The 24,327-nt window shown below is 50.0% G+C and overlaps 1 protein-coding gene and 2 long non-coding RNA genes across 4 annotated transcripts in view; all 3 read left to right on the plus strand.

The window, feature by feature from the left end:
• Nucleotides 1-3,570, plus strand: part of LOC112963588 — a 7,521-nt gene extending 3,951 nt beyond the window's left edge. The window contains exon 3 of the long non-coding RNA XR_003252656.1: nucleotides 450-3,570. This is a non-coding gene — a long non-coding RNA (uncharacterized LOC112963588). The remainder of the gene's footprint in view (nucleotides 1-449) is intronic.
• The window catches only part of LOC112963587, a 34,503-nt gene extending 25,806 nt beyond the window's left edge, over nucleotides 1-8,697 (plus strand). The window contains exons 9-10 of one of the 2 annotated variants that reach the window (XR_003252655.1): nucleotides 4,517-4,791; nucleotides 4,947-8,697. This is a non-coding gene — a long non-coding RNA (uncharacterized LOC112963587). The remainder of the gene's footprint in view (nucleotides 1-4,516; nucleotides 4,792-4,946) is intronic. The other variant, XR_003252654.1, reaches the window with a different exon arrangement.
• A 6,142-nt stretch (nucleotides 8,698-14,839) lies between these two features.
• On the plus strand, nucleotides 14,840-23,514 carry NOX5 (NADPH oxidase 5). Its single transcript, XM_026060721.1, has 14 exons — nucleotides 14,840-14,962; nucleotides 15,037-15,187; nucleotides 16,636-16,846; nucleotides 16,921-17,155; nucleotides 17,493-17,646; nucleotides 18,973-19,148; nucleotides 19,370-19,552; nucleotides 20,373-20,505; nucleotides 20,675-20,808; nucleotides 22,127-22,251; nucleotides 22,731-22,815; nucleotides 22,903-23,002; nucleotides 23,091-23,257; nucleotides 23,383-23,514. The coding sequence occupies exons 1-14, from the start codon at nucleotides 14,843-14,845 to the stop codon at nucleotides 23,512-23,514; spliced, it is 2,106 nt and encodes a 701-aa protein (XP_025916506.1). The 5' UTR covers nucleotides 14,840-14,842.
• The last annotated feature ends 813 nt before the right edge of the window (nucleotides 23,515-24,327 follow it).

Genomic DNA, 24,327 nt, shown 5'->3' on the forward strand with positions numbered 1-24,327 from the left:
GTTGGGGGAGGGGCGTGGCGCTCAGCCTGCCGCCGCCCCGCGGTGAGTCAGCGCGGCGGGGCTGGCGCGAGGCGCCCTCCTGCCGCGCCTGCTCGCGGGCCCTTCCGCACGGTGCTTGTGGGCGCCTCGGCGCCCCGCCGCTTCCACGCGCGTCTAGAAAACCACGCGTTTGCGCCCCCCCGTCGTGGGTGAGGCCTCGTTGCTCCACGRTGTCGTGCGGGGCCCTCAGGGAAACGGCCCGTCCGAAAACGGCCCGTTTTGGAAGCGGCAGCCTAGTGAGAACGCTCGAGCTTTCCTGCCGCTGAGAGGGGAGGCGTGCGAGGGGGCAGCGGCTGGCCCGGCCTCTCCCCGCGGGCTCCGTCTCCCGTTACTAATGCGCCTTTTTAATTTCATTTTCTTCACTGCGTGTCCTACATATTTCTTCAATTTATTCTCTTTTTTTCCTTGAGCCGCAGATATCTGGCAGAATTACCAATCGTAGATGAGAGGTCCTCAGACAAAAGCAAAACCATTTCAATTCATGCTTGAATATATATATATATATATGTTTTTTAGTCACCATTGTAAATTACTGTGATTGGCACGGAATTAACATCGGCAGAAATGTAAATTAGGAACGACTTGAAACAGTGCTCTCAGATGTTTTAAAAGGTTATTTTAAAGCTTCTCACTTCTTCCAGCGAAAGTGTTTTGCTGTGTTCCAAAGCCCAAGCATTTGCTTAGTAATAGYGTTACAGTCTTTTGTTGATCAGAATAATAACTCCTCTCTCAGCAATCAGTAATTTGTCAGGAATGATATCGTACGTGTTACTTTGACTTCAGCACTGCGTCTGGAAGTCGATGAGCGGGACAGCGAGGTGGGAGACGCGGCCTGCGTGCAGCCCGCTCACGACCGCCCGGCTGCCGTCAGCTAGTAACGAGCGCCGTCAAGGGGAGCGAAGTGCATCTCCCGCCTTCCTCGCCAGCCCGAGGGAAGCTCCTAAATGCATCCCAGGCTGCACTCACACTCTGCCGTGTCGTATCACTTTTAAACCTTTGGAAGGGGYGGATGCAGAAGAGATCTGGTATTTCTGTTTAGTGCAGAGAATTGTGTTTGTTCCTGTGCCTGCATGGATCCATTGCTCGTGTTAGTTATGCTGCACAAACCACCTTTTTCTCTTTGCTTGTTTGCTGACTTGTTAGATAAGACAAAAAAAATTACATTCTTGCTCTGAGGTTGAATGAACTAGCATAGATCTATGACTTTTTCRCACAGKTTTTTTTCTGTACCTTTCTATGGAATRTGTGTTTTAAATATTTAATCATTATAGAAAAATGTTCAGAAATAAAATAATAATGGGCTTTGCCTCCTGCAGGGTAATAACATTTTAAAATTAACTCCACAAACTTCTGAGTAGAACTGTTAAAACAAGTGTTTGTACCTCAAGGGAACGCAAGATAAACCTGCTAAGGGGCATCTRTTACCTGAAACCTTTCCTGGTTTGCATATACTGTTCCCAACATGATAAAAGCTTAGGGCTGTTTCAGCCCCGAAAACGCAGCGGGAAGCTGTGTGCTGGAACTGAGGCGGGAGGGACRCTTGGAAAGAGCAGAAGGCACTTGCAGATGCCACCAGAGTTTATATTATTTCCATTGCACTGGCGGTTTACTTGATTGTAGTATTTGTGGATCTTSTCTATTGATACGGAAGAGAGGGAATACCTTTTTTCTTTAGACATTTAAGAAATCAGTACGTATGATAGCTATGGCTTTTAGTTCCCAGCTGACAACATTTAGTCTGTGAGCATGTTTTCTAGTATGATAACTGCCGCTTCTATGGATAGAAGACCTTTCTGGTAAGCTTATGGGCGAGAAGATACAATGTCAAGTCACCTCTGATGGGTCTTCTGCTCCGGTGTGAATTGCTATTCTGGGGAGGTTTGGCAGAAATCTTAAAGAAGACAGCTGAGTAGAAATCAATATTCTTCTTGACAGCCTGSGTCGTCGTCTTCTCTTTCCAATTGACATCTGTCCTCCAGAGATGACAAATCGGTGTAGTCACCAGAGAGGCTTTCCGTCTYCTGGATTACAATTGGGATGTTTTGTTTTGTTTCTAATTCCACAGGCAAAAATGAATTAATGGTGTACTTTCTCTATTGTAAACCCTTTGAGATTCCTTGGATTTTCAAATTCTCCCATTGCTTGAGTAGGGAAATAGCTATATTTTTTTTCCCCTCTTCTCAGATTAATTTTTCATCATTAAGATTGTTCATCCAAACGATGAAATTAGTTAGAAAATTCTATGCTGTTGAAAGCACTGCGTGAGCGTCTCTGTAAAACATCACTTATTAGAGAATGGATCATGTGAGGGAAGTTCTTTGACATCAAAGGTCAGATTTATTTTCCTTTGTGGTCTCAGCCTTAGTTCCAGATATAATTTATTGTGCGGATGCTGTTCTATAAATAAGGTTTTAGCTGAAGAAGTTATAGAATCTCATTTATTATGTACATATGAAGGTATTATGAAGCCTCATGAAAGACGGGAGAAAGCCAGAAGCTTATTTGTGTTCTTTTAGAACAAATYGCACACATGTTTTAGCAAATACATGTTTGTATAAAATTGAAATTTGATTTTTTTAAGAGTTTGCGACTCTGTTTCTAGCTTTTGGTTCCTGAATAACTGTGAAGGTTTTAACTGTGAAATTCATGCTATTTTACATTGTTTTTATCTCAGAAAACTTGAGAATTAGGAAATAATTTGAATTTTTTTAGATTGAGCAGTTACTGTAACACAATCTTAAGCTTCAAGGTTTAATATTGTCTTTGACCTTTTTCCCTTTGGTGTGTCTTTTTAGTTTTTGAGTCTTACTGAAGTGCAATTTTTAAATGATCTAGATAATAAAATAGATGTTGTAATTGATCACATCATAAAAGCAGTTATAAAAATGCATACTGATCTTTCACTRGTGGTATTCTGATGTGTAAGTTGCCTAATAGCTGAGATGGAAACTTGCACAGCTCCTTTATCTAGAAGTAGAAGATAAGATCTTATTTCTCTATTTCATTTTATGTATTTTTTTTCCCCCCAGATTGCCCTTTTGTRTTGCTAAGATTTTCTGAGCTCATAGTTTCAGAAAGGCAAGGTGCAACCAGCTTTATTTCTAAATTCACTCTGAAATTGTAAGGATGAACATATTATTTAAGGTCGAAGTCAGTCCCCCAAAATAAACTTTTAAACCTTTGCAGACTTTTAAACGCTTTCAGATATGTACCTGGGGGGTTATGAGGGCAGCATGGCACTGGAAAAGCAGACGTGTCATGTTACCTGGAAGGTCAATAGTAAGGCTTTACAGGTGTCCACTGGAAGTGGTTGGACTGTCTTGAGTCGCGAGATAGGATGCTTCAGTGTAATATCTTTATTAAGATGCTACATTGGGAAAATCATTCCTTCATTTTCCCTTTGTTTGTAGAGGATCTGATCTTCTGATATTATATTCTGATATTATAACTTCAGAAAAGAAAAATTTCTGTAGAAGTTCCAGTGGACCTATCTATAAAAAAAGAAACCTATCTACAAAACATAAAAAATATATCTATAAAAAAGAAACAATCTCTTTTGTTCTTTCACAATTTAACTTTGCAGTTTTTCTTTACCAGAACCATTATGACCTGACAACTTTTTTTTTCAAAGAGAAAATTATAAAGTAAGAAAACAGCAAATTTGAGCCTATGTATCAAATCGAGATCACATTGTTGCTTATGTGTTGTGCTGATTGTTTCTAAAAAATCTTTCTTTTAGCACTGCAGTATAATTTCAAGAATGCTAAATGCATAAAGGTAAATTTAATGAGGGGACTTTGAAACGTATATTTATTTATGTGTGTGACCACAGAATGTCAGAGATTCCATAACCAAAAGGATCTTCCCTGTCCCAGMTGGATGCAATTAGCATTTGGTGTCCTTCATATCCTGTGTCTCATTTATTTTTTCCTTTGGCTTAAAGCTAAAAGTTTTTCTGATTGATTACTCACTGTTTTGGTGCTACTGTGTGTACTGTGCTACTGTTCATTTACAAGTTGGATTTAGACATTTTTGAACTTGTAAAAGCCTATATTCTCCCCCCCCCCCAGTACATGTAAAGGAAAAGCAAATTTGAGTTGCAAGTATTGTAAAGAATATATTTGCTAATGTAATGTTTTTTTATTGGCATGGTTTGATTGCTTTTTTCCTAAAAATGGTAACCTTGAGTTTCCAGGCTTCCCTAGGCATAATGTTTCGATTAAAGACCCCCCACACACTGCCACCCACCCACCCACCATTTTTTTCCCCAGTAGTTTGTCTTCATTTGGACTTAAAAAAAATTCGGTGGGATAATATGTTGCTGAGTGTTATCACTTTAATGAGCTGAAAGTCCTTCTGTGATTAAAGTTAACTTTGTGTGTGACACATCATAGTGCATCCGTTCTTGTTTACTGAGATTTCAGCTGCAGGAACAGACAGTGTTGCAGTCCATGGTAAGAACTTTTCCATTTCACAGCTATAATTCTGTGGACATTCACTACAAAGCCATACAGTTCATCTGGATGCTGAACAGTAGGACCTATTTCAAACCAATTAACTCTTAAGGAAGGCTTTCCAGGGTCGTATTTCACAATCTGTGAACCAAGGGCGTAAAAGCCGCAACTTTAAAGAGCGGTGTGGCAGAACTCCATTTCACTGCAGAAGCAGAGTGACCTGGAGAATTCACTGCATTATTTATCCATTCAAGAAAGGAGGGTTATTATTTAGTATGGCAAAACTAATGGATTTTCTGTAAGTATGCACTTTTGCTAGACTACTTTTAATATTCATTTGTACTAAAGTTTGTAGTATTTGTGATATTGACCAAAAGGTGAACAAAGCAAATGTACATTTGACATTTGCTTGAATGCACAACTTGAAACTATTTAATAATCTTTCTTTTGCAGCATCTCAAACAACTTCATCCAGGACAGAAACAAATAAAGAAGAGGAAATCCTGAAGAGCCTTGTGGACATGCTGCGGCATGTAATGCAAGGTGTTCCCACGCAGGGCCCACCACCAAAGCATACAGCCATTATACCCCCAGAAGGGCAGAATTCTTTTAATGATACACTAGATTCTCTTTGGTTAAAAATATACAGAAAGCATGTTAAAAAGCAAAAAAACCTTAAAAGCTTTGCAATTACAGGAAGATCTATTCCTTCTACAACTCCATCGTTTTTGACACTCCAGGCTGAGCCAGATGTTTCTGTTGTGTTGCGTGCTTATGAATCTACACAGTTGAAAGCACCACTGAAAAAGCTAGCCTTAATATTTCAGACTGTTGCTACAAAAAAAGAAAAATAAATAAGTCTTTTGATGAGTTAATAAATGAGCTTAGCGAAAACTTTAAAGAATATTAAGAAAGAAATGGTAAATACCACTATTAAGTTTGAAAATCCAAAACCTGCTAATGAAATGATGAAAAAAGCTGCATGAATTTAAGAAGGTGGAACATGAACCTCTAGGCAAAGAAGTCTTGAGAATAATTGAAACATTACAAAAAGCAGTAGAGAATACACCTACCAATGTTAAACAAAATCCGCATTTCAGGGGGCATGTTGGATTGGCTGAAATCTAGACAGCAACATCTCAAGCACCAGAAGAAATAGAGAATTTGTTAGAACAACTGTGTATTTTTTCTAAAGCTTCCCTTGCTCCTCCCTCTCCATCTCTGTCTCCACTAGACTGTCTAGGAGAGAATTCAGCTGAAACCAGAAAATTAAGAACTTTGATTAACCTGTTTTATGATTTTAGTCCTGAATTAAATACATATATTGATACTTATCCTGAGAAAAATATCACAAAGAATATTACTGAAAAAGCTATTGTTGTGACTAAGGCTCTAAAACAGGTTTTCTGTGGAAATCGGAGCACAACAAAAAAAGCAGGAAGGAAATCATTAGAAGATACTAAACTTTTAAACCATGCTTTTAAGAATGCTAAAGACACTATTAAAAGAAAAAACACAACGAATATCTGCAATATTGTCATTGCCTTTCCTTGAGGTTTTAAAGATCAATTTTCAGTTTTCTCTGTTATCCAAATCGGATATGTTATAACCGTATTCATCCCAGTAATTAAAAACTATCATTTTTAAATGATCATACTCATGTCTGTGATTTGAAAATGACTTTGACAGGCTTTTTCTGTGAAAAGATCCATGTTTGCATTTGAATGAAATATGCTTGGTCTAGTTACAGAGCTCTCTCTACTGCAAGAATATTCTGCATTACTGTAGGTGCACCACTTAGTGTAGAGAACTGGAATTTTTTAACATCTTTTCTAAACCTAAATATCACTAAATATATCTGCACTCATGGATTTGTGCCACAATAATACTAGGCTCACATTCAGATAAGTACAACATGCATGTTCCTGGTATTTTACTACTATGTGCAGAACATAATTACTTTTTATATTTAATTTTAAAATACATTTCTAACTTTCTAGTACAGTCATTCTTTCATAAATTTGTCATATTCAATTAAAATGTTTTTTCAAAACTCTTCTTCCTCTGCCCGGAGAAAATAAAAAGCAACAGGCTGTTTTAATGTATGCCTAAGAAAACAGTACAAACTGACACAAATGTGACATGGAGATAGCAAAAAGCCTCACGGAAAGCATTGGAGTTTGGATCCTGACTGTTGTATGACAGAGTTTCGTAAATATAGACCAACTTAGTACAGAAGAGGAAAACTAAAGTCAGTGGGGTCAAAACTGAACTGTCGCGGGATGATTCTGAAATAGATTGCACAAGGAATCAGAAATCTGTTTTGTCTTCTCTTTTAGGAATAATTGCAATGAATTTCTGTGCTCTTCCACTTAGAATTATACATCAAATGCATTTTTTGATTGTGTGAAATTGTTTCCTTAATTTTTACTTATAAACAAGTGAATCATTTTCAGTATGCAATTTATTTGTAAATCATTGACAGCTTTGAATTTTTGTTTGTTGTTGTTGAGGTTGCTTGTTTGTGGCTAATACTTATGTTCCTTCAGTGGATCACTGGAACTCTTAGGCAAGAATGTAGTGAGTAGTGAGTACTGTACTTTACTGTACAATACTGTACAGTAGTCAGTACTGTACTGTACTTTTTTGTGCAAATAATCAGTTCTGACTAAGTTAAACTTTTTCAGCTTTCCAAACAAAACTCTTTTGGCTTTCACCAACTGTAGGTACCAGTCTGAATAGTTATCACTAAGCCAATATAACTTTAAAGTTGTAATAAGTGTATCTTTCTGCTTCTTGTGAATTATGAATTTTTTACTTAATAAGTAGGCACTATGGACAAAGATTAAGACTCTTTAGGCAATTTTAAGTGCAGGATTTTGGAGAGTCAAATACTGCTTTCAGAACAGATGCCTTATTTTCAGATACTTGTGTCAAGATAGGCTAATATGTTTTGGTAAAGAGAGGGGTTTTTTTTCAAATGAAATTTAATATGTTGGCATGCAACTTTCTTCTGGCCCAAGTTTGTCATAGATTGTTGGACATAACACACTTGGACACATGCCCGTGGACTAGAATAGGTTGCTAGTAAGTCTTTCTGCAACAAAGAGGAAAGATTCATTTCTGAGTTTGCATGGTTTGGATACAAAATAGAACTTCCACAACATTAGCAAATGGTGCTGAAAAATGCATAGAGGATGAGTGCATGGTGTGTTATGTTTTCTAAGGAAGCTTGAAATATTAGGACATTTTCAATGGATTAGTTTTCGAATAAATATTTTTGATTTTACTTATTTTAAGATAAAGATATATGTATGCAAAGGAAGACTTATTTCAACAAAAGCACGCTTCATGAAAGAAATGTTTATTTTTCACATCATGTTTTGTACAAAACAGGAGAGAAGATAAATGTCTAATTCGCTAAGTACATGAGTGGCTTTGTCATATCAAATGCGTTATCCAGCAATAACCCTGTGGATGCAACAGAATCCTAATCAAATTGCATTTGGATTTCTTACCCCTGGCTCGATCCTGTGAGGAGCTGAATGCCCTTCCTCCCCATTCGGAAGAAGGTTGAGATTAGTTTTTCTAGTTTCGAACCACTTTGACTGCTTTTCTGTAGCCTGATTCTTCAAAATGCCTTGTTTCAACAAAGCACTTTCAGTGCTTTAACGAGCTTTACGGATCACGCCGGGCAGGGGTTCGTGCGCTCCGCACCTCCCACGGCCAAGCCCGCAACGCCCTGGATTGTTTGGACTCAGCTTGTCCGTGGGTTGTTTTTAGCAGAGTCCTTTGAAGTATGTCTTACTGTGGGGTTAAAAATTGTGAGTTGTAAATGAATTAACACATCCCTCTTACATTTAAAAAAAAACCCTACTATAAACATGAATGAATTGTGCTCTCTTTATTGTATGCACTGCTGTATATGGAATATTTCTCAGGAGTGTATAGAGTGTATATTTGTGTATAGAGTTTTGTACATCGTCATTCAAATACAGGGCTTGCTGGTAAGTTGAGTATTTCACTAGTGCTCAGCCGATACTCTCTGATGTTTTGAGCAAATGACTTGATCATGTGCATTTGAGGAACCAAATGTTCTCTTTTATTTTTCAAAGTATTTAGATGAGTAACCCATAAGCCACTTTCAAAGCAGTTATAAAATACCTGGGTAATTATTAAAATGTCACAACCAGATGCTCCTTAATGGTTCTGCTGAAATCCTTTTCTTATTTGACAAAAAAGGGGGAAAAAAAGAAAAGAAAAGAAAGCTTTACCAGGGCAGTATTAACTTAAACCTTTAAAAGGCTAGATGTCTCTAATTTAAGGTAAAATCACTTAGAATTGAATTTGCACCTAACTGAAGAATGTATTAACAATGTTTTGCACTGGAACTTGGAATAAACAAGAATACTGAAGAATGAAAGCTATATCAAACATTTGATTTAAGGTGAGTTTAAGAATTAAGAATGTTAAAGTACACTGTTCTTCAGAGGAAAAGTTTAGTCATTTTTTTGCTATATTTCATATAATTTAAACATCTTTAACATTTGTAATTTGTAGGAATATTTGTGTAAAACCTGAGTAGATTTATAATAAATATATTTGTAGATCCAAATTGCATGATTTGTTAATATATGCATATATGCATTAATTCTTGCCTTAATGCAAATATTCTGATAGTTGGTAAATATGAAATTAATTTTATTTTTCTTAAAGGAAATTAGATATTTTGAGGAACATTCTTTAAATTGCTATGTGTTGGCCAGTTGTATTATCTGTGCTTAGTTTGAGTATTTAAAGTGTGCATTGCAGTTTACAATTTGTGAAATTATAAAGTGAAAAACTATGTTTAACTTAATTTTCAGAAGAGGAAGTGTGCACAGTATTTAAGTCATGATGCTTATGTGCTTATTTCTGGCATGAGAGACAAAAGTATACTGTTGCACAATTTATTTAAATACTATTCTTCAGAACTCTTCAGAAATTTTTAGATATTCATAGAAATTTTTTTAAAATATTCTCTTATAGCTTATTTAAAGGATATTAATTTATCAAACCTCATTCTTAAATTTGTAAACATTTTATTTCTCGTATATATGTACATCTTTCTTGTATCAGTTTTGTGAGATGGTAGTAGGTTTTTTATATTTTCTGTGTCGGAAGACACTTTTCTGTTTTTCCTTTTTCAACTGACTTTACTTGAAACTCATCACTGAGTAAATACACTGATAAATTATGTAGTATCCACTCTCCTTTTGATAGCTGCTGCCAAGTTAAGCTTTATTTAACCATAATCAAATCTCATTATATTAAACTTGAAAACACCTTTAATACTTCAGAGTATTTTCAGAACAGATGATATTTGCACTAGTGTAAAATGCCTGAAACTTCTCCAAGTGGATTACCTCAGTCACCAGCTATTTGGGAACACTTAAAGCAAGAAGTCATCAAAAATGTGACAAAATAAGTTGCTCAGAATTAGCAACATCAAACAGTTTGAAGTCACAAGCCAAATCCTGTAAAAATTGAATTAGCTTAGAAATCATGAGACTCTTGAAAAATAATAAACGCTAGGCCCTTTTTAGTCAGCTTCTGGTTTGGAGCCTGAAAAGTTCATATTATGAAGACTGGGAATCCAGCTGCTTTCAATAAAAAGCTGATATTCAGACTTCATGACATGACTCCAGGTGCTGAAGCTTTCAGAAAAAATATCAAATGTCACTAACTTTAGAAAGATATTGCAAGAAATGGCAGTACTGTTGTTAATGCATGCTACCGGGCTTAGCCCACCAAGACAGGACAGTTCTACTGGGTTTGAAGGAAGAGGACTACAGACATCAAAGTGYGTCAAAACTTAAGTTGTTAATAAACGAGACAGGCAGTGAAAATGGCTTAGTCGTGGCTCACGACTGGACTATCTTAAGGCTATATGACAAACAAGGTACAGTGAAGTTTCTTCCTATAGTAGTCAGAGATGACTTTAACTCTTGTCGCTCCTTCCAGCAGTGGGRTGCTGTCTTTACAATCTTGCATCAAACACAAGGTTTCCACTCCTACATCTCTAAACGTCTCAGTTTTGAAGCTACTGCTCTATCAGTCGGGGTATTGCCTTTGAAGGGTGACTCAGGAAGGCTGGTATACATTTCAGAGTTGCTTCTTGCTCCTCTGCTGCTGAGGTGGAAGAAGCGTGCTCAGAAGTTGCCTTTATTATTGCTTAGCAATATTATAGCGATATACTTTTGTATTAATTACAGCCTCTTTTAAGCACACTTAATCCACTCTCTTTGGTGCTGGTGTCTTAGTAAGGTATCTACTTTTCAAATTTGTGTGTCTTGCTGATTCTAAAGACATTTAGATGTGTGTGTACCCACATTTGATCTTGGAGCAACAGGCAGTTTGGTAGATATCAAAGCTATATCTCTGGAGTCAGAGCTACAGTAACTCTACGCTAGAAGCTGCAAATCTCTTGGCTGCAACCAGTTCTGTATACTTTCACTTCTGAAGAAGTAATTTAGGTTTGTTCATATCTGGTTTTTTGTAGCATTTCAGGTGAAATACATCAATAGCAAAATGATTTAGTACATGCAAGTTGGAAGAAAAGCTGGCCAAATCCTGAATCTTAACTTGTATTCATTCCTCGTTTGTACTAAGTATCTTCAGCCTGTAGGAGCCTTACCTGACATGATTCAGCTCTCATCAAGCTGAAATCAGCTCTCCTCCACAACTTAATGTCCTGCCTTCTGTACGGTTGGGTGCCCAGCCACTTGTGTGGCAGCAGCTGCCTGCCAGTCTTCATCCCAGCCCCACACATCTGGGGAGTGAAGATTTCATGTATTCGTGTATATGGAGGGGACTTTTGCAAAAGAGACAGCTGCAGCACGTCCTTGTGGTTATGGGGTGAGAAGCTAGCAGCAAAATTGAAGGCATTTTGAGGTGCTGTCCAGTAAAGATTTACAAATGTGGGATTTGACTCTAGAAAGCAGTCTCGATGGGTAGCAATTTAAATGGAGTAACTTGCATTGCTCTCCCCTCTGTGAGTTTTTCGTAGAATTGGCCCCTTTGTTTGCAAGCCAGCTTATATGGCTTGATTWACATTTATACATTCCCGTGTGGTGTGAAAATTCCGGGGTTTGTGGTCATGTTTTGAAAGCTTGAGAGGGGAATCTCTGCAAGCAGAGAAAACAGAAGTGCTTTTCTTGAGAGATTGGCTTGTCAGCCTTATTTTCATAAATTTGTATGAGGAATTTAACACAAGAACTGAAATAAAACAGACTTGCGCTGGTACATCTGTCAGCCTGAAAGGGAGTAAGTAGCATAGGATCCCACTTCAGGCAATGTCAGATGCCTGAATATRATATATTATGTTCTTTTGGTAGCAGCCTGACCACATTTCACAAGTCGTGTTAGCAAACTTAAGGTTTCTTCTTTCCTATTTTAGATATCTGCAGTATGTTTGTATAGTAGAAATACTCTGAGAATAAAGGGGGGCTTGTGTCAGTGAGATCCAGAACGTACTTGAAGATGATCTATGTTTTACTCTCCCCTTTCCCTACTGAATGGTTTCATGACCTTGGATCACCATAGTTTTAAAATGAATTTATCTGGACTGCAAATTGATATTTTTAGCTCAGTTTAGAATTTGTGTAGGGTTCCTGTTGGAATCCCAATAGGGAGTGCTGCAAGTTAATGTAAAATAAACACAATTTAGAAGAGATACTACTGTACTGGGAAATATGAAGAATAACCCCTTTGAAACTGTATTACTTTGCACTGAAGCTCTGTTATATGCGGTGTCTACAGCACCTATTTCGGAGCTCTTATTTATTAAAACAGTTGTATCTGTTTTTATGTGCACTGTTTTCAAATCATACAGTAATACTGCTCCAGTATCGTTTCAAATTAAAGCTTGCTTGTGGCTAGGGAAATAAGTTCTTACATGAAGAATGATTCCCCCACAACCCAAAGAGATGCTGGTGTTCTGTGTTTGCTGATGCTTTCCGTCTGGAAGACAAAGCTGGTGGGATGCAGGACAGCGCCTTTGGGGAGGCGAAGAGTCGTCAGCTGTCAGCGTGACAGAGGCTTCAGGTAGCGGGTTCGTAGAAGCACCGGAGTCAGAAACGCGTTCGGGGATGGTTTGTTGTCGTGAAGGCTAGTTTGTCATTTTGACTGTGTAAAACAGAGTGGAGAATTTTGAGGTTCCAGGTCCGTTTGCAACAAAGTAAGCTCTGGAAATACTTGTCTGACACAGTCTCAGCATTTACCGTCAGCTATTAAGAATGAAGCGGAAAAGTTTCAGAAAACCAGCTTGCAGAAGCTGGTGGCAGCATGATGCAGTCAAATCTAATTTATGAGCAAACCAGAATGTATTTTGACCTGCCGGGGTAGGCGCTAATCCCTGACACACATAAAAATGAAATTAACTCTATTGAAGCCAACGTTGTTAAACTGGTCGGGCCCAGGAGAAGGGAGCGATGCTGATAAGGGTTTGCGAAATTCTTGAAGGCTGATGGGGAGGTGCGAAAGGTTCACTTCTGCCGATGCGTGCTTAGGTCATTCTGTAGGGCTTGCCTATATGTTTTGTCAGGCTCTACTAGCTTGTCTGTGTTTCTCCGTGTTCCTCGAAATACAATATGTGGGGTGCACATCAGCGTGTTGTTTAAGTGGTGAGGTAGTTTCATCTAAAACTCCGGATATTTTGGCTGGTTAGATCTGTGTGCCTACAAGCCTTTCAAGCCCGGGATCCATGGGCCATGCCTCAGTCAGAGAGCTGTTAACCTGTTTGCAGTTAGCACAGAGCTGGATAGGTAGATTTTTGTACAAACCTCACCAGTCCGTTGGCCAGCACTGTGAATTTTGAGCCAAATACATAAGTAGATAGACCAAGGGAGTTTTCCAGCTGAGCTCTGCTGTCTCGGCTCCAGCAGTGAAGTGAAACTGTGCCGCTTAGCGTGCAAAACTGCGCTCTGCCTCCTCAACTTGTTTACTGCACAGGCACCTCTCTGCCTGAAGTACCTATTGCATCGGTTTGAGTAGTAAAGCGCAAGTGGTTTACTATCTGGCTTCTGGTTCTGACATTCCCATGGCAACCTTCTCCCCAATTTAGTCACAGTTTATTGCCTTACAAGTAGGATTTGTTCAAAAATGAATAAAGGTTGCAGTATGAAAAAGACACTTCCCCATGTGTTCGTGATGGCTAGTAAATAAGGACCGAAGCACAGGGTGAACATGAGCTCTTTATTGAATTTGGCAGGGTGCACACTTCCCAAGGTTAGGCTGCTTAATGGGGCAAGCAGCGTGAAATAAAGGAAATTAAAAGAATAACATACAACAGCTGCTATCATCTACATTTTAAATATCATGCGGCAACAGAACAACTGGGCTGCAGTTGCAGATCTGATGACAAAACTGGATGTGACTGTGAGATATGAGAAACAATAAATTAAAACCAGTGTGAAGCGGCGCAGAGCTCGGAAATGACCTACCTTTATACGAGCAGACGCACAAAGCGATGCTGAAAGTTTGTGCCGGGTTTATAGGTGCGTTGCCCAAACTCCATCTATCCCTGCGTGTCGTCTCGGGGACGCTGTGTCCTTCTGATGAGACCTGCCGCTTTTGGAGTTGCACAGGAGCCGTGTGAGAAAGGTTAATAGAAGGGATTTGGGGTAAGATGGTGCGGGATGATTCACGGTTGTAAAACGGCGTGTTGAATTCAGCAGTTGTGCGTGAATTTTCTCCTGGTTTCCGGAGATAATGGGARTCTGGGGCAATTTTGGACTCTGTTGGCAAGTCGCAAACAGATTCGGCAGAAGCCTGGAGGGCTCGAAGGGGCGAGGAAGTTTGGAGAAGGCGATGGGGAGGAGAAGCGGGATGGGAGGAGGCAGGACTGAACGGGAAGGCCAGGAGACCTGGGCTGGCTGGAGAGGGAAACTGGGCTGGGATGAAGCCAAGGGGAAATGAGGGGAGGAGGACAGAGCAAAAGTTAAAGAAACCTAGAATTAGGGTGCGTGCGCAACAAGAAAATCAGCCTCTCTGAGCGCACGCTAGGAAACGTACGCAGCTACGTGACGTTTCTCACACCCCGAAGCAGCAGACGATTAAAAGGAAGCCAGTCAGCCCGGGAACGTGCCGCTGATGTCCCTCGTGGACAAGGTCACGAAGGCTGGAGCCACCTTGGGAGGAGAGGAAAAGGGGGAGGGGGGGCTGTCGGGGCGAGAAACGGGAAACCTTTATTCCTGCACGGCCCCCGGACGGATGGCGGATCCGGGGCTGAGACGTGAGCTCGGTCCGCGGGATCCGAGCGGCGCCGCTGCCCGTGCTCCGCCGTGCCCTTCCTCAGGCGTCCGGGCACCATGGGCACGGGCGAGGATGCCCGCTGGCTGGCGCGGGTAGCGGCGCAGTTCGCCAGCATCGCGGGGGACGACGGCGAAATCAGCCTGCAGGAGTTCAAGGCCGCTCTCGGAGTGAAGGAGGTGAGTGGTCCGTGCCGCCGGTGCCGCCGGGGAGCCCGGCCGGCCATCCGGGCAGCACGGCGCCCTTTCCGCAGTCCTTCTTCGCCGAGCGGTTCTTCGCGCTGTTCGACTCCGACGGCAGCGGCACCATCAGTTTAGAGGAGCTGCTGAGAGCCCTGAGCCTGCTCGTACACGGAAGCGAGATGGACAAGCTGAGATTCCTCTTCCAAGTTTACGACGTGGACGGTAAGCGGGTGAGAGGCGGATTAGTGCCCGTTTCCGCACAACGGTTGCGACRTGCAAGGAGACATTGCTCTCCTCCGAGCGTCCAAGCTCGTGTCCACCCCCCTCTCGCGTTAAGCAAACCAAGGTAAGGGGCAGGTCAGTCTTCACCGCAGGACCTGGGTCTTCATTAAAAAACGTCTCTCAGGCAGAACTTTGCTGTCCTTGTCCCGTGGTGAAGGTATCAAAAGTCCTTCTAAACGACAGCAACTGAGCTGGCGCGTGTCAGGGCTTCCCACGACATGCTTTTATCCTTGGCCGTGGAGATGAACCAAACGAAAAGCGGTAGTATCTGAACAGGAGTTAATTCGGGGCTGGAATTCACGCTGAGCTGAAATCTTCCCCTTCCCCCCCTCTCAGAGCAGAGCTCCGGGGTGGAAAAACAGCTCATCCGCGCTGGGGCAGCTCGGCACCGCTGCGGCGCTGCTCCGTGAGCCCGGCACAGCAGCTCTCGGCGGCGAGGGCCCCCTCCCGGCCCGTGCCGTGAGCTCCCGGCAGCGGGCGCTTGGTACTGCGCGTCTGAGCGTTCCCGGCGCTTCTGGGGATTTCGGCAAAAACGAGACCCCSGTCTTTGCCGGGCAGCGTGGCGATTGCTGCTTGGCTCCTCTGAAAGTCGAACGCGTCCCGTCGGGGAGCAGAGGGGAAGCCCGCAGCCCCACGCGCCGCCCGGAAGGGCAGATCGTACCGGGTGGAAGGGGGACGTGCACCAGGCAGGCAGATCCAAGGCAAAAGCAGAGCTTTCCCCGCAAAGCAGAGGGCACTAAGCGCCGGGTGCAAGCACCGGTGTGACTAAGCCTCCGGGGCTGGGGGGAAGGCAGCTGGCTTCAAATCTGCCTGGAAGCTTGCAAAGAGCCTTAGTACTGCAGATCTGCCTCTTCCGTTTGGCTATTAGTCAAGCTGATATATGTGAATCATGGTATGAGATGTTCTTTCCCCGCTGGCTGGGAAAGCTGAAAATAACGATAAAAGGCTCTTCCTGACCTCACGTGGTCTTTTTCCCTGCTCTGACCTGCCTGGGCGTCAAATGCCGCCCCAAGGAYGAAGAGTCAGGCCGCTTTCCTACCCAACGTGCTCTCGCGTTTTGCTGCCGGATGAGCACRTCCGTGCTGATTGAACTTTGCCGGTCGGGCAGCAAAGCAGCTGCTGCAGGCGAGCCGCTTGTCAGCCGAGCGACACCTCTCTCGAAACAGCCGGTTTGCTCGCGTGTTAGTGCCGGCATCACCCTGTCCGCGTACCGATCGCTACCGCAAGTCCGGAGCGCCAGGGAGGGAGGCGATTCCTGCACTGAAAGTGCAAGATAAATGTAAAATCGGCCGCTTTTGCAGGCGGCGGGCGCGGGCGGCCGCTGGTGGCGGGGTCCGGGGCGGCTCCACTGACGACGGCCGCCGCACTCTCCCGCTCTCCCGGGCCAGGCAGYGGCTCCATCGAGCCGGACGAGCTGCGCACGGTGCTGAGGTCCTGCCTGGGGGAGAGCGCCGTGTCCCTGCCCGAGGAGAGGCTGGACGCCCTCACGCTGGCTCTCTTCGAGGCCGCCGACAAGGACCGCAGCGGCTCCATCACCTTCCAGGAGCTCAGGGAGGAGCTGGAGCGTTTTCCGGAGGTCACGGAGAACCTGACCATCAGGTAACGCCCCGGGGGGGTAGAAGGGGGGATCCCCGGGGCCGCATTTTCCCGCCTGATGCCGATGTTCCCCGCAGTGCCGCGAGCTGGCTGAAGCCCCCGTCGCCCCGCGAGCGGAGCCGGCGGCCGCGCTGCCCCGACCCGGYGGGCTGGCGCCGCCGCCGCGGCGAGCTGGGCTGCCTGGGGGGCTACGCCGCCCTCAACCTGCTGCTCTTCGCCCCCGCCGCCCTGGGCCACGTCGGCCGCGGCGCCTGGCTGCCGCTGGCCCGCGGCTGCGGCCAGTGCCTGAACTTCAACTGCGCCTTCATCGCTGTGAGTGCGGGCGCCGGGGGGCTGGGGGGGGGCCGCGTGCCGGGGTGCTTCCCGCCGGGAGCTGTCCTCGGGCCCGAGACCCTGCAGCGCTGCCGGGTGCAAGAGCCGGAGCCCGGGGACTTTGCACCTTCCTCCTTCATGCAACCCTAAATAAGCAAMAGCGGGAGGAGGCTGCGTGCTTTCTGGGGCAAGGGCAGCCCTACGTCCCTTCTTTGCGTGCTGCAAAAGGGTCCCCGATTCCTGCCTCCGGGCTCTCCCGGCCGGACCCCCCAGCCCCGGCGGGGGAAGCCCCGCAGGAGCCCCCCGCCGCCTCCCGCCGCCCTCTGCCGCCCCGCAGGTGCTCGTGCTGCGGCGCTGCCTGACCCGGCTGCGAGCCACCCGCCTCGCCGAAGTCCTGCCGCTGGACCAGAGCGTGGTTTTCCACCGGCGCGTGGGCTACGTGGTGGYGGCGCTCGCGGCGCTTCACACGGCCGCGCACGTGGCCAACTTCGGTAAGCGGCAGCTCCCGGCYGGCGAAGGCCTTCGGTTCGCGGCGGGTTGATGTTAGGCGACGCCCGTGCTGACGCGGCCGGTTAATCCTGGGGGACGCGTGGGCTGGGGCAGAGCTGCGCCGCTGCGCGGGGAGAGGCCTGAGAGCCATCACGGGGGGCCCGGCGCACCGCTGGCTCCGGTCGCGGCAGGACGGCGCTGCGTCCCAGTGCATGCGGGGTGCGAGGCCCCCGGCGGCCCCTGGGAAGATGCACGTGGCTCAAAGGGGGACGCAGATGCCCCCGGTAGGGTTGCGCATGCCCCCAGGGGGGATGCAGGGGTCCTCTGGGGGGGATGCAGGGGTCCCCTGGGGGGGATGCAGGGGTCCCCAGGAGGGATGCAGGGGTCTCCTGGGGGGGATGCAGGGGTCCCCAGGAGGGATGCAGGGGTCCCCTGGGGGGGATGCAGGGACCCCAGGAGGGATGCAGGGGTCTCCTGGGGGGGATGCAGGGACCCCAGGAGGGATGCAGGGGTCCCCTGGGGGGGATGCAGGGTCCCCAGGAGGGATGCAGGGGTCCCCAGGAGGGATGCAGGGTCCCCAGGAGGGCCGCTGGGCCGCAAGGAGGGCCATGCAGGCCGGGGGACGGCGAGCGCGGCACCACGCAGTCTGTGCGCTGTCTGTTATCCCCCTCTAGTGGCTTTTCCAGCTGRGCAGAGAAGGGCTCCGGCTCTCTCCCGTGCAGCACAGGCCCTGCACCCCTTCCCGCTGCCCTCGGGTGCCTGGTGATGTATTTGTGCACCTCCACGGCACCGTCCTTCCCTGGCTGAGGGCTTTGGCCGCGCTTCGAATGCCCAACTTCCTTAAAACCCCTTAAAACTGTCGGCAGACATCGTCAGCTGTGCCCAGGCCTAAGCGAACGCATCCCCTTCCTGGGCAAAGCGGAAAAACCGAGAGTCTTTCAGGCCAGCGCCAGGTCAAGCTGGTGCGCAGTGACCCATCTCCAAATATCCCGTTCTGAGCGGCAGGAAGGGTTGCTTGATGGCAGGGGGAACATTCGCTTGCGGCACGGGGCTTGCTAGCTTTTATCCAACCATTACTGTGAAGTATGTTTAGTCCGAGAATATTTTCTGGCCAGAAGACATAGATACATTTCTTTTTGAAAATGCACGAAGGAAGCCGTGGGGCACTTCCTCGTTTAAAAAAAAAAAAAAAAAAAAAAAAAAGTCGGGAATTCAGTGAATTCAGCAGAAACCTGGAAGCCCAGCGGAGGGGAGCCCGCAGCACTCGGCTGAGCCCGGCGCGGGGAGGTCGCGCGGCGCCGGGCCCCTCCGACGGCGCCTCTCCGCAGGCCGGCTGGCGCGGGACGAGCGGCGCCACGCGCTCTGGGAATACCTGCTGACGGCGCGGCCCGGCGTCGGCGGTGCCGGCGGCAYGGCGGCGCTCACGGGGCTGGCCCTGCAGCTGCTGCTCGCCACCATGCTGGCCTTCTCCGGCTCCTGCGTCCGCAGGAGCGGCCACTTCGAGGTACCCGCGCCGGCCCCCCCCCCCAAACGGCATCTTGCAGTTTGATCCCCTCGCGCGTCGGTCGCCCTTTGCATGCAGGGATGCGCTGGCAACCCGCGGTCCCGTGCAAGGGACGCCCCTGCCCGGCTCCCGGCGCGGCACCGTTTCCCTCTGCTCCCTCGAACCCGCTCGGCTCGCTCAACGCCGCCGCCGCCGACCCGCCGCCGCGTCCCTCCCCGCAGGTCTTCTACTGGAGCCACCTCTGCTACGTCTGCGTCTGGGCCCTGCTGCTCCTGCACGGCCCCAACTTCTGGAAGTGGTTTGTGGTTCCCGGCTGCCTCTTCGTGCTGGAGAAGGTCGCCAGCCTGGCCGCGTGGCGCGCCGGCGGGCTGCGCATCGTGGAGGTCAACCTGCTGCCGTCCGAGGTGCGGCGCGGCCCCTTCCTGCGGCTGGTTCCCGCGGCTGGTTCCCGCGGCTGGTTCCCGCGGCAGGTTCCCGCGGCAGGTTCCTGCAGCAGGTTCCCGCAGTCGGTTCCCACAGTCAGTTCCCGCAGCTGGTTCCCACGGCCGGTTCCCGTGGCCAGTTCCTGTGGCTGGTTCCCGCGGCAGGTTCCTGCAGGCAGTTCCCGCAGTCGGTTCCCGCAGCTGGTTCCCGCGGTCGGTTCCCGCAGCTGGTTCCTGCTGCTGGCTCCCGCAGCACCTCCCCTCGCTTCCCACTCCTATCCCGAGCGCGGGGATAAAGGTGCTGCTGCCGCTTGCAGGCGCACCTTGAATGTGGGCAAAGTGCTTTGCAATGCGGGGAAAAGCACTTTGTAAGTGACAGCTGTGGTTATTCGACGTGGGGGAAAAGGAAGGAAAAGAGACACAAAAGACAAGCTCGGGTTATTTCTCTAGCGCGTTTGCACGGCGAGCTGGAAGGCAACGCGCCTCCAATCGCGGCAGGCAGGGATGGAGCAAGCAGGGCTGGCGTCTCGTCCCTTCACCTGAATTGCTCCCTCTATTCTATTGCCAGCAAAGATGGGTAAAAATCTTCACGTGAATAGTTTATATGAAAAAGATGTAGTTTTGCATTGCCTGATAGCGTTCAGGAATTCGCCCTGCATTGGTGAATACTTACAGCAAAAGGTGAAAGGAGCAATTTTTTTCTTTCCCAAATGAAACTTTCTATTTTTTCAAAATGTTTCACTCAGAATTTTGCTTGCGTGCCCGGGCGCTCGCAGCCTTCCCGCTGTCCCCTTTAATCCAGGTGACTCACCTGGTGATTAAGAGACCACCGTCTTTCCGCTACGAGCCTGGAGATTACGTCTACCTGAACGTCCCGGCCATTGCGGCCTACGAGTGGCACCCGTTCTCCATCAGCAGCGCGCCCGAGCAGCCAGGTTTGCCGCGGCGGGTTGGCTTGCTGGGCCGAGCGCGGGATGCTGCGGCGGGATGCTGTGGCGGGATGCTGTGGCGGGATGCTGCGGCGGGATGCTGCGGCGGGATGCTGTGGCGGGATGCTGCGGCGGGATGCTGCAGCCCGGCTCACGCGCTGGCTCCGCTCCGCAGACACCATCTGGCTGCACGTGAGGTCGCGGGGGCAGTGGACCAGCCGGCTGCACGAGTACTTCCAGCAGCCCAAACCGCTGAGCCGCCGGGCTGGAGCCCTCACCGGAAACCCGAGGGGGCAGCGCGGGGCGCAGGTGGGGTGCGCAGTGGTGCCGGGAGCTGGATCACCCTGGGCAGACCTGGCCGGTGCCGCGGGCAGCCCGGCGAGCTCCCCCGGGGCTGGTTTTTTCAGGATGGCATTCCCAGTGCTGCCGGCTCTGAGGGCTCCGCAGCCACCGGCGCGGACGGCAGCGTGGAGCTGACGGTGCACGGAGCCGCTGGGGAGGAGGCGCCGCCGGCGGCAGGGGTGAGCGCGACCGTCCGGAGCGCTGCCGAGCGTTTGCAGCCTCCGGGGTTTGGCACCCTGGCCGGTTGCACCGTTCCCTCTGGGGCATCGGAGACGGTCCGCGGGAAGCCGGGGCTCTTCCGAACGCAGCAGCCACCGGAGGAGCAGGCTGGAGAAACGAGGGGAAAACATGAATTCCTTGGGAAATCGGCCGAAGCCGCCTGGGAACCCTTTTTTTAAGAGGCAGCTTCTCCCTGCCCCGCGTGCGGTATAAATCGTGCTCGCGGCAGGACGCGGACGGCCGCGTCTGGGGGCTTTGATCCCCCGGTACGAGAAGTTCTCAGGCCTGGGGCGCCCGGTCTGCACCGCCGCAGGTCTCCCCGTAACCGAGGGGCTCGAGCCTTTCCCTTGGTTTTTTTTTTTTAATTGTATAAATATCGTTTTATGAACGCTGGCCATGGGTAAGTTGTCCCAGGCGTCCCCAGACCGGGCAGCGGCTGGCTCCAGCGGAGCCCGGGATGCTCGGAGGGATGCGGAGGGCACCGGTCTGCGCACAGCTCGGGTGAGGCCGAGGTCTCCTGATCTGCAAAGTTGGGGGGAAAAAACAACAAAAAAACCCCCCAAAGCAAGCCCGGGAAATAAGCAGATACGGTGTTAGCAGGGGAATCGTCAGGAAGGGAAGGGGAGGCGGGCGCCGGGCTCCCGTAACGTCGGGCCCTTCGCTCGCCAGGTCTGTGCTGCGACGAGCAGCCGCYGGCTCTGCGACGTCAAGGTGAGGGACACTCCGCGGGCTGGGGACCGCGTGCGGCTCCCCCGATCCCCCCGGCGCCGGGCGCTCCACCAAGGGCTGCAAAATCCCTTAGCAGCTGCACGCGGCCCCAAATTCCCATAGGAGCCCCCGAGCTCTGCCTGGGCCCCGCAAGCCTGCAAGATACCTTGCAGACAGCCCCCGTTTTGGGGCCCTGCTCCTTCGGGGACGAGGAGAAGCTGCCTCGCTTCTYGCTGAAAAGGCAGCCCGATACCTGTTCCCGTGCGCACGGGCGCCTTGCGTCGGGGAGAGCCCAAGACCTGCCTTAACGCGCACGGCTTTCTCCCCGCCCGGCCCCGCCGGCTCTCGCCTCTCCCAGTGCTACGTCGACGGCCCCTACGGCACCCCGACGCGGCGGATCTTCTCCTCGGAGCACGCGGTGCTCATCGGCGCCGGCATCGGCATCACCCCCTTCGCCTCGATTCTGCAGAGCGTCATGTACAGGTCGGTGGCTCTGGGGGGGCCCGGACGWGGCGCRCGCCGCGGCAGATGTGTCCTCTGGYGCCTCGCYGGCGCTCTGCCGTGTCCCGGCCCYGCGCGAGCTTGAGCTCCTTGGAGCCCTCTCGCCCTCGGAGAGYGCTGGCTCCGCCGAGCCGGTGGAGAAGGGGTGGCAGAGGGGGGACGGGGCTGCTGCAGAGCGGCGGGGATGCTTCACCGCTTCCTCCGCGCTCTTCCGAACCTGAAAGTCATCGTATGCGGTGATAAGACCCCAAACCGGGTCCTGGGGAYGCGCGACCTCCCTCAATGTGAAGCACGCTTAGCCCTGAGGGTCTCTCCTGCAGGGAGAGCTCTGGTGGGACGTTTGACACGGGAAGGTGCAAGAGCAAAGGCTGCTTGGGGTTATCTGCAAAGGTTTGGGGGTTTGGAGCGCCTGGGGGGGGGGGGGAGGCCGGGGGTGCCTCCGTCTGCAGCCGTCCCTCCAGGTACCGCATGAGGAAGCAGAGCTGTCCCCGCTGCGGCCACTCGTGGTGCCAGGGCCCGAAGGACGAGGCCATGGCGCTCAGGAAGGTAGGAACGGGCACGGAGCGGGCACGGAGCGGGCCAGCGGCCGTGGCACCGCCGACGAGCGCCCGAGCCGCTGCTGCCTCCTTGCAGGTGGACTTCATCTGGATCAACCGGGACCAGAAGCACTTCGAGTGGTTCATCAGCCTGCTGGCCAAGCTGGAGATGGAGCAGGCGGAGCAGGAGCCGGGAGGTYGGCGGGGGCCGGGGGGCAGGAGCTGCGGGGGGGGCCCGGCACCCATCCCGGCTGCCGGCCTGACCCCCCCTCCGTGCCCGCCCAGGGCGGTTTTTGGAGATGCACATGTACATGACGTCGGCCCTGGGCAAGAGCGACGTGAAGGCCATYGGGCTGCAGATGGCCCTGGACCTGCTGGCTGCCAAGGAGCAGAAGGACTCGATCACGGGGCTGAGGACCAGGACCCGGGCCGGCCGCCCCGACTGGGGCCAGGTGGGGGCCCGCAGCCCTGCCGCAGCCCGCGGAGGCGGATTTGCGCCGGGGAAAAGGAGCGCGGTTTCTAATCGCCCCCCCCCCCGGGGTAAGAGCAGCCCGTGCAATCTCCTCCCGTCCCCTAGGTGTTTCGCAAGGTGGYGGAGGAGAAGAAAGGGAAGGTCCAGGTCTTCTTCTGCGGCTCGCCGGCGCTGGCGAAGGTCGTCAAAGCTCACTGCGAGCGCTTCAACTTCCGCTTCTTCAAGGAAAGCTTCTAGCTCGGCCGCCCCGTCTGGGGCATCTCCGGTGCCGCGGTGCTGCCCGCCGTGGTGCCCGGGGGCTTCGGGCTTCCCGCGCGCCCGGCGGATAAAGGGGCTCGGCGTCCCCCGGCGCTCGGGGGTGTCCGCGCTCGCTCGTGCTCCTGCGGTCGCAGCTCAAGCACGGGGAAGCGTCCAGCACGGGGCGTCATCCCTAAGGACCGGCCGTGTCAGGCRGGACCGGAGCAGGGCAGCGTGGCCGGCCAGCGGGAATCCTGGTGCCGGCTGGGCCCCGGGAAGGGGGGGGGGGTGAGGAGCTGCGGGAGCTCAGCCGATGGGGACCATCCTCCCCGCCCCGCGCCGGGCTGCCCCACTTGGGTCCCCCCCCCCAACCAGAGCCTGGAGCTGCAGCCAGCCTGGAGCCCAGTGGACACCCTGGAGTGAAGGTCCCCAACCGTCCCTGGGGTGGAGGGGACGGGTGTCCTGGAGCACCCTGGCATGGATTTGGGGTGAAAGGGATGGGTATGCGAGATCAGTTCGGGGTGGAGGAGAGGGATGTCCTGGACCCCCTGTGGGGTGGAAGGGACTGGTGTCCCCGGGCACTTTGGGATGGAGGGGATAGATGTCCTGGAGCACCCTCGCAGGGATTTGGGGTGAAAGGGATGGGTGTCCCAGAGCACTTTTGGGGTGGAAGTGATGGGTGTCCTGGAGCACCCTCGCAGGGATTTGGGGGTGAAAGGGCTGGGTGACCTAGAGCACTTTGGGGTGGAGGGGACGGGTGTCCCTGGGCACCCCGGGGTGGCGGGCGGGTGTCCCAGCAGCCGGGGGCCGTGG

This window comes from Apteryx rowi, unplaced genomic scaffold, assembly GCF_003343035.1.
Source record: "Apteryx rowi isolate R43461 unplaced genomic scaffold, aptRow1 scaffold_170, whole genome shotgun sequence".
Classification (NCBI taxonomy): domain Eukaryota; kingdom Metazoa; phylum Chordata; class Aves; order Apterygiformes; family Apterygidae; genus Apteryx; species Apteryx rowi.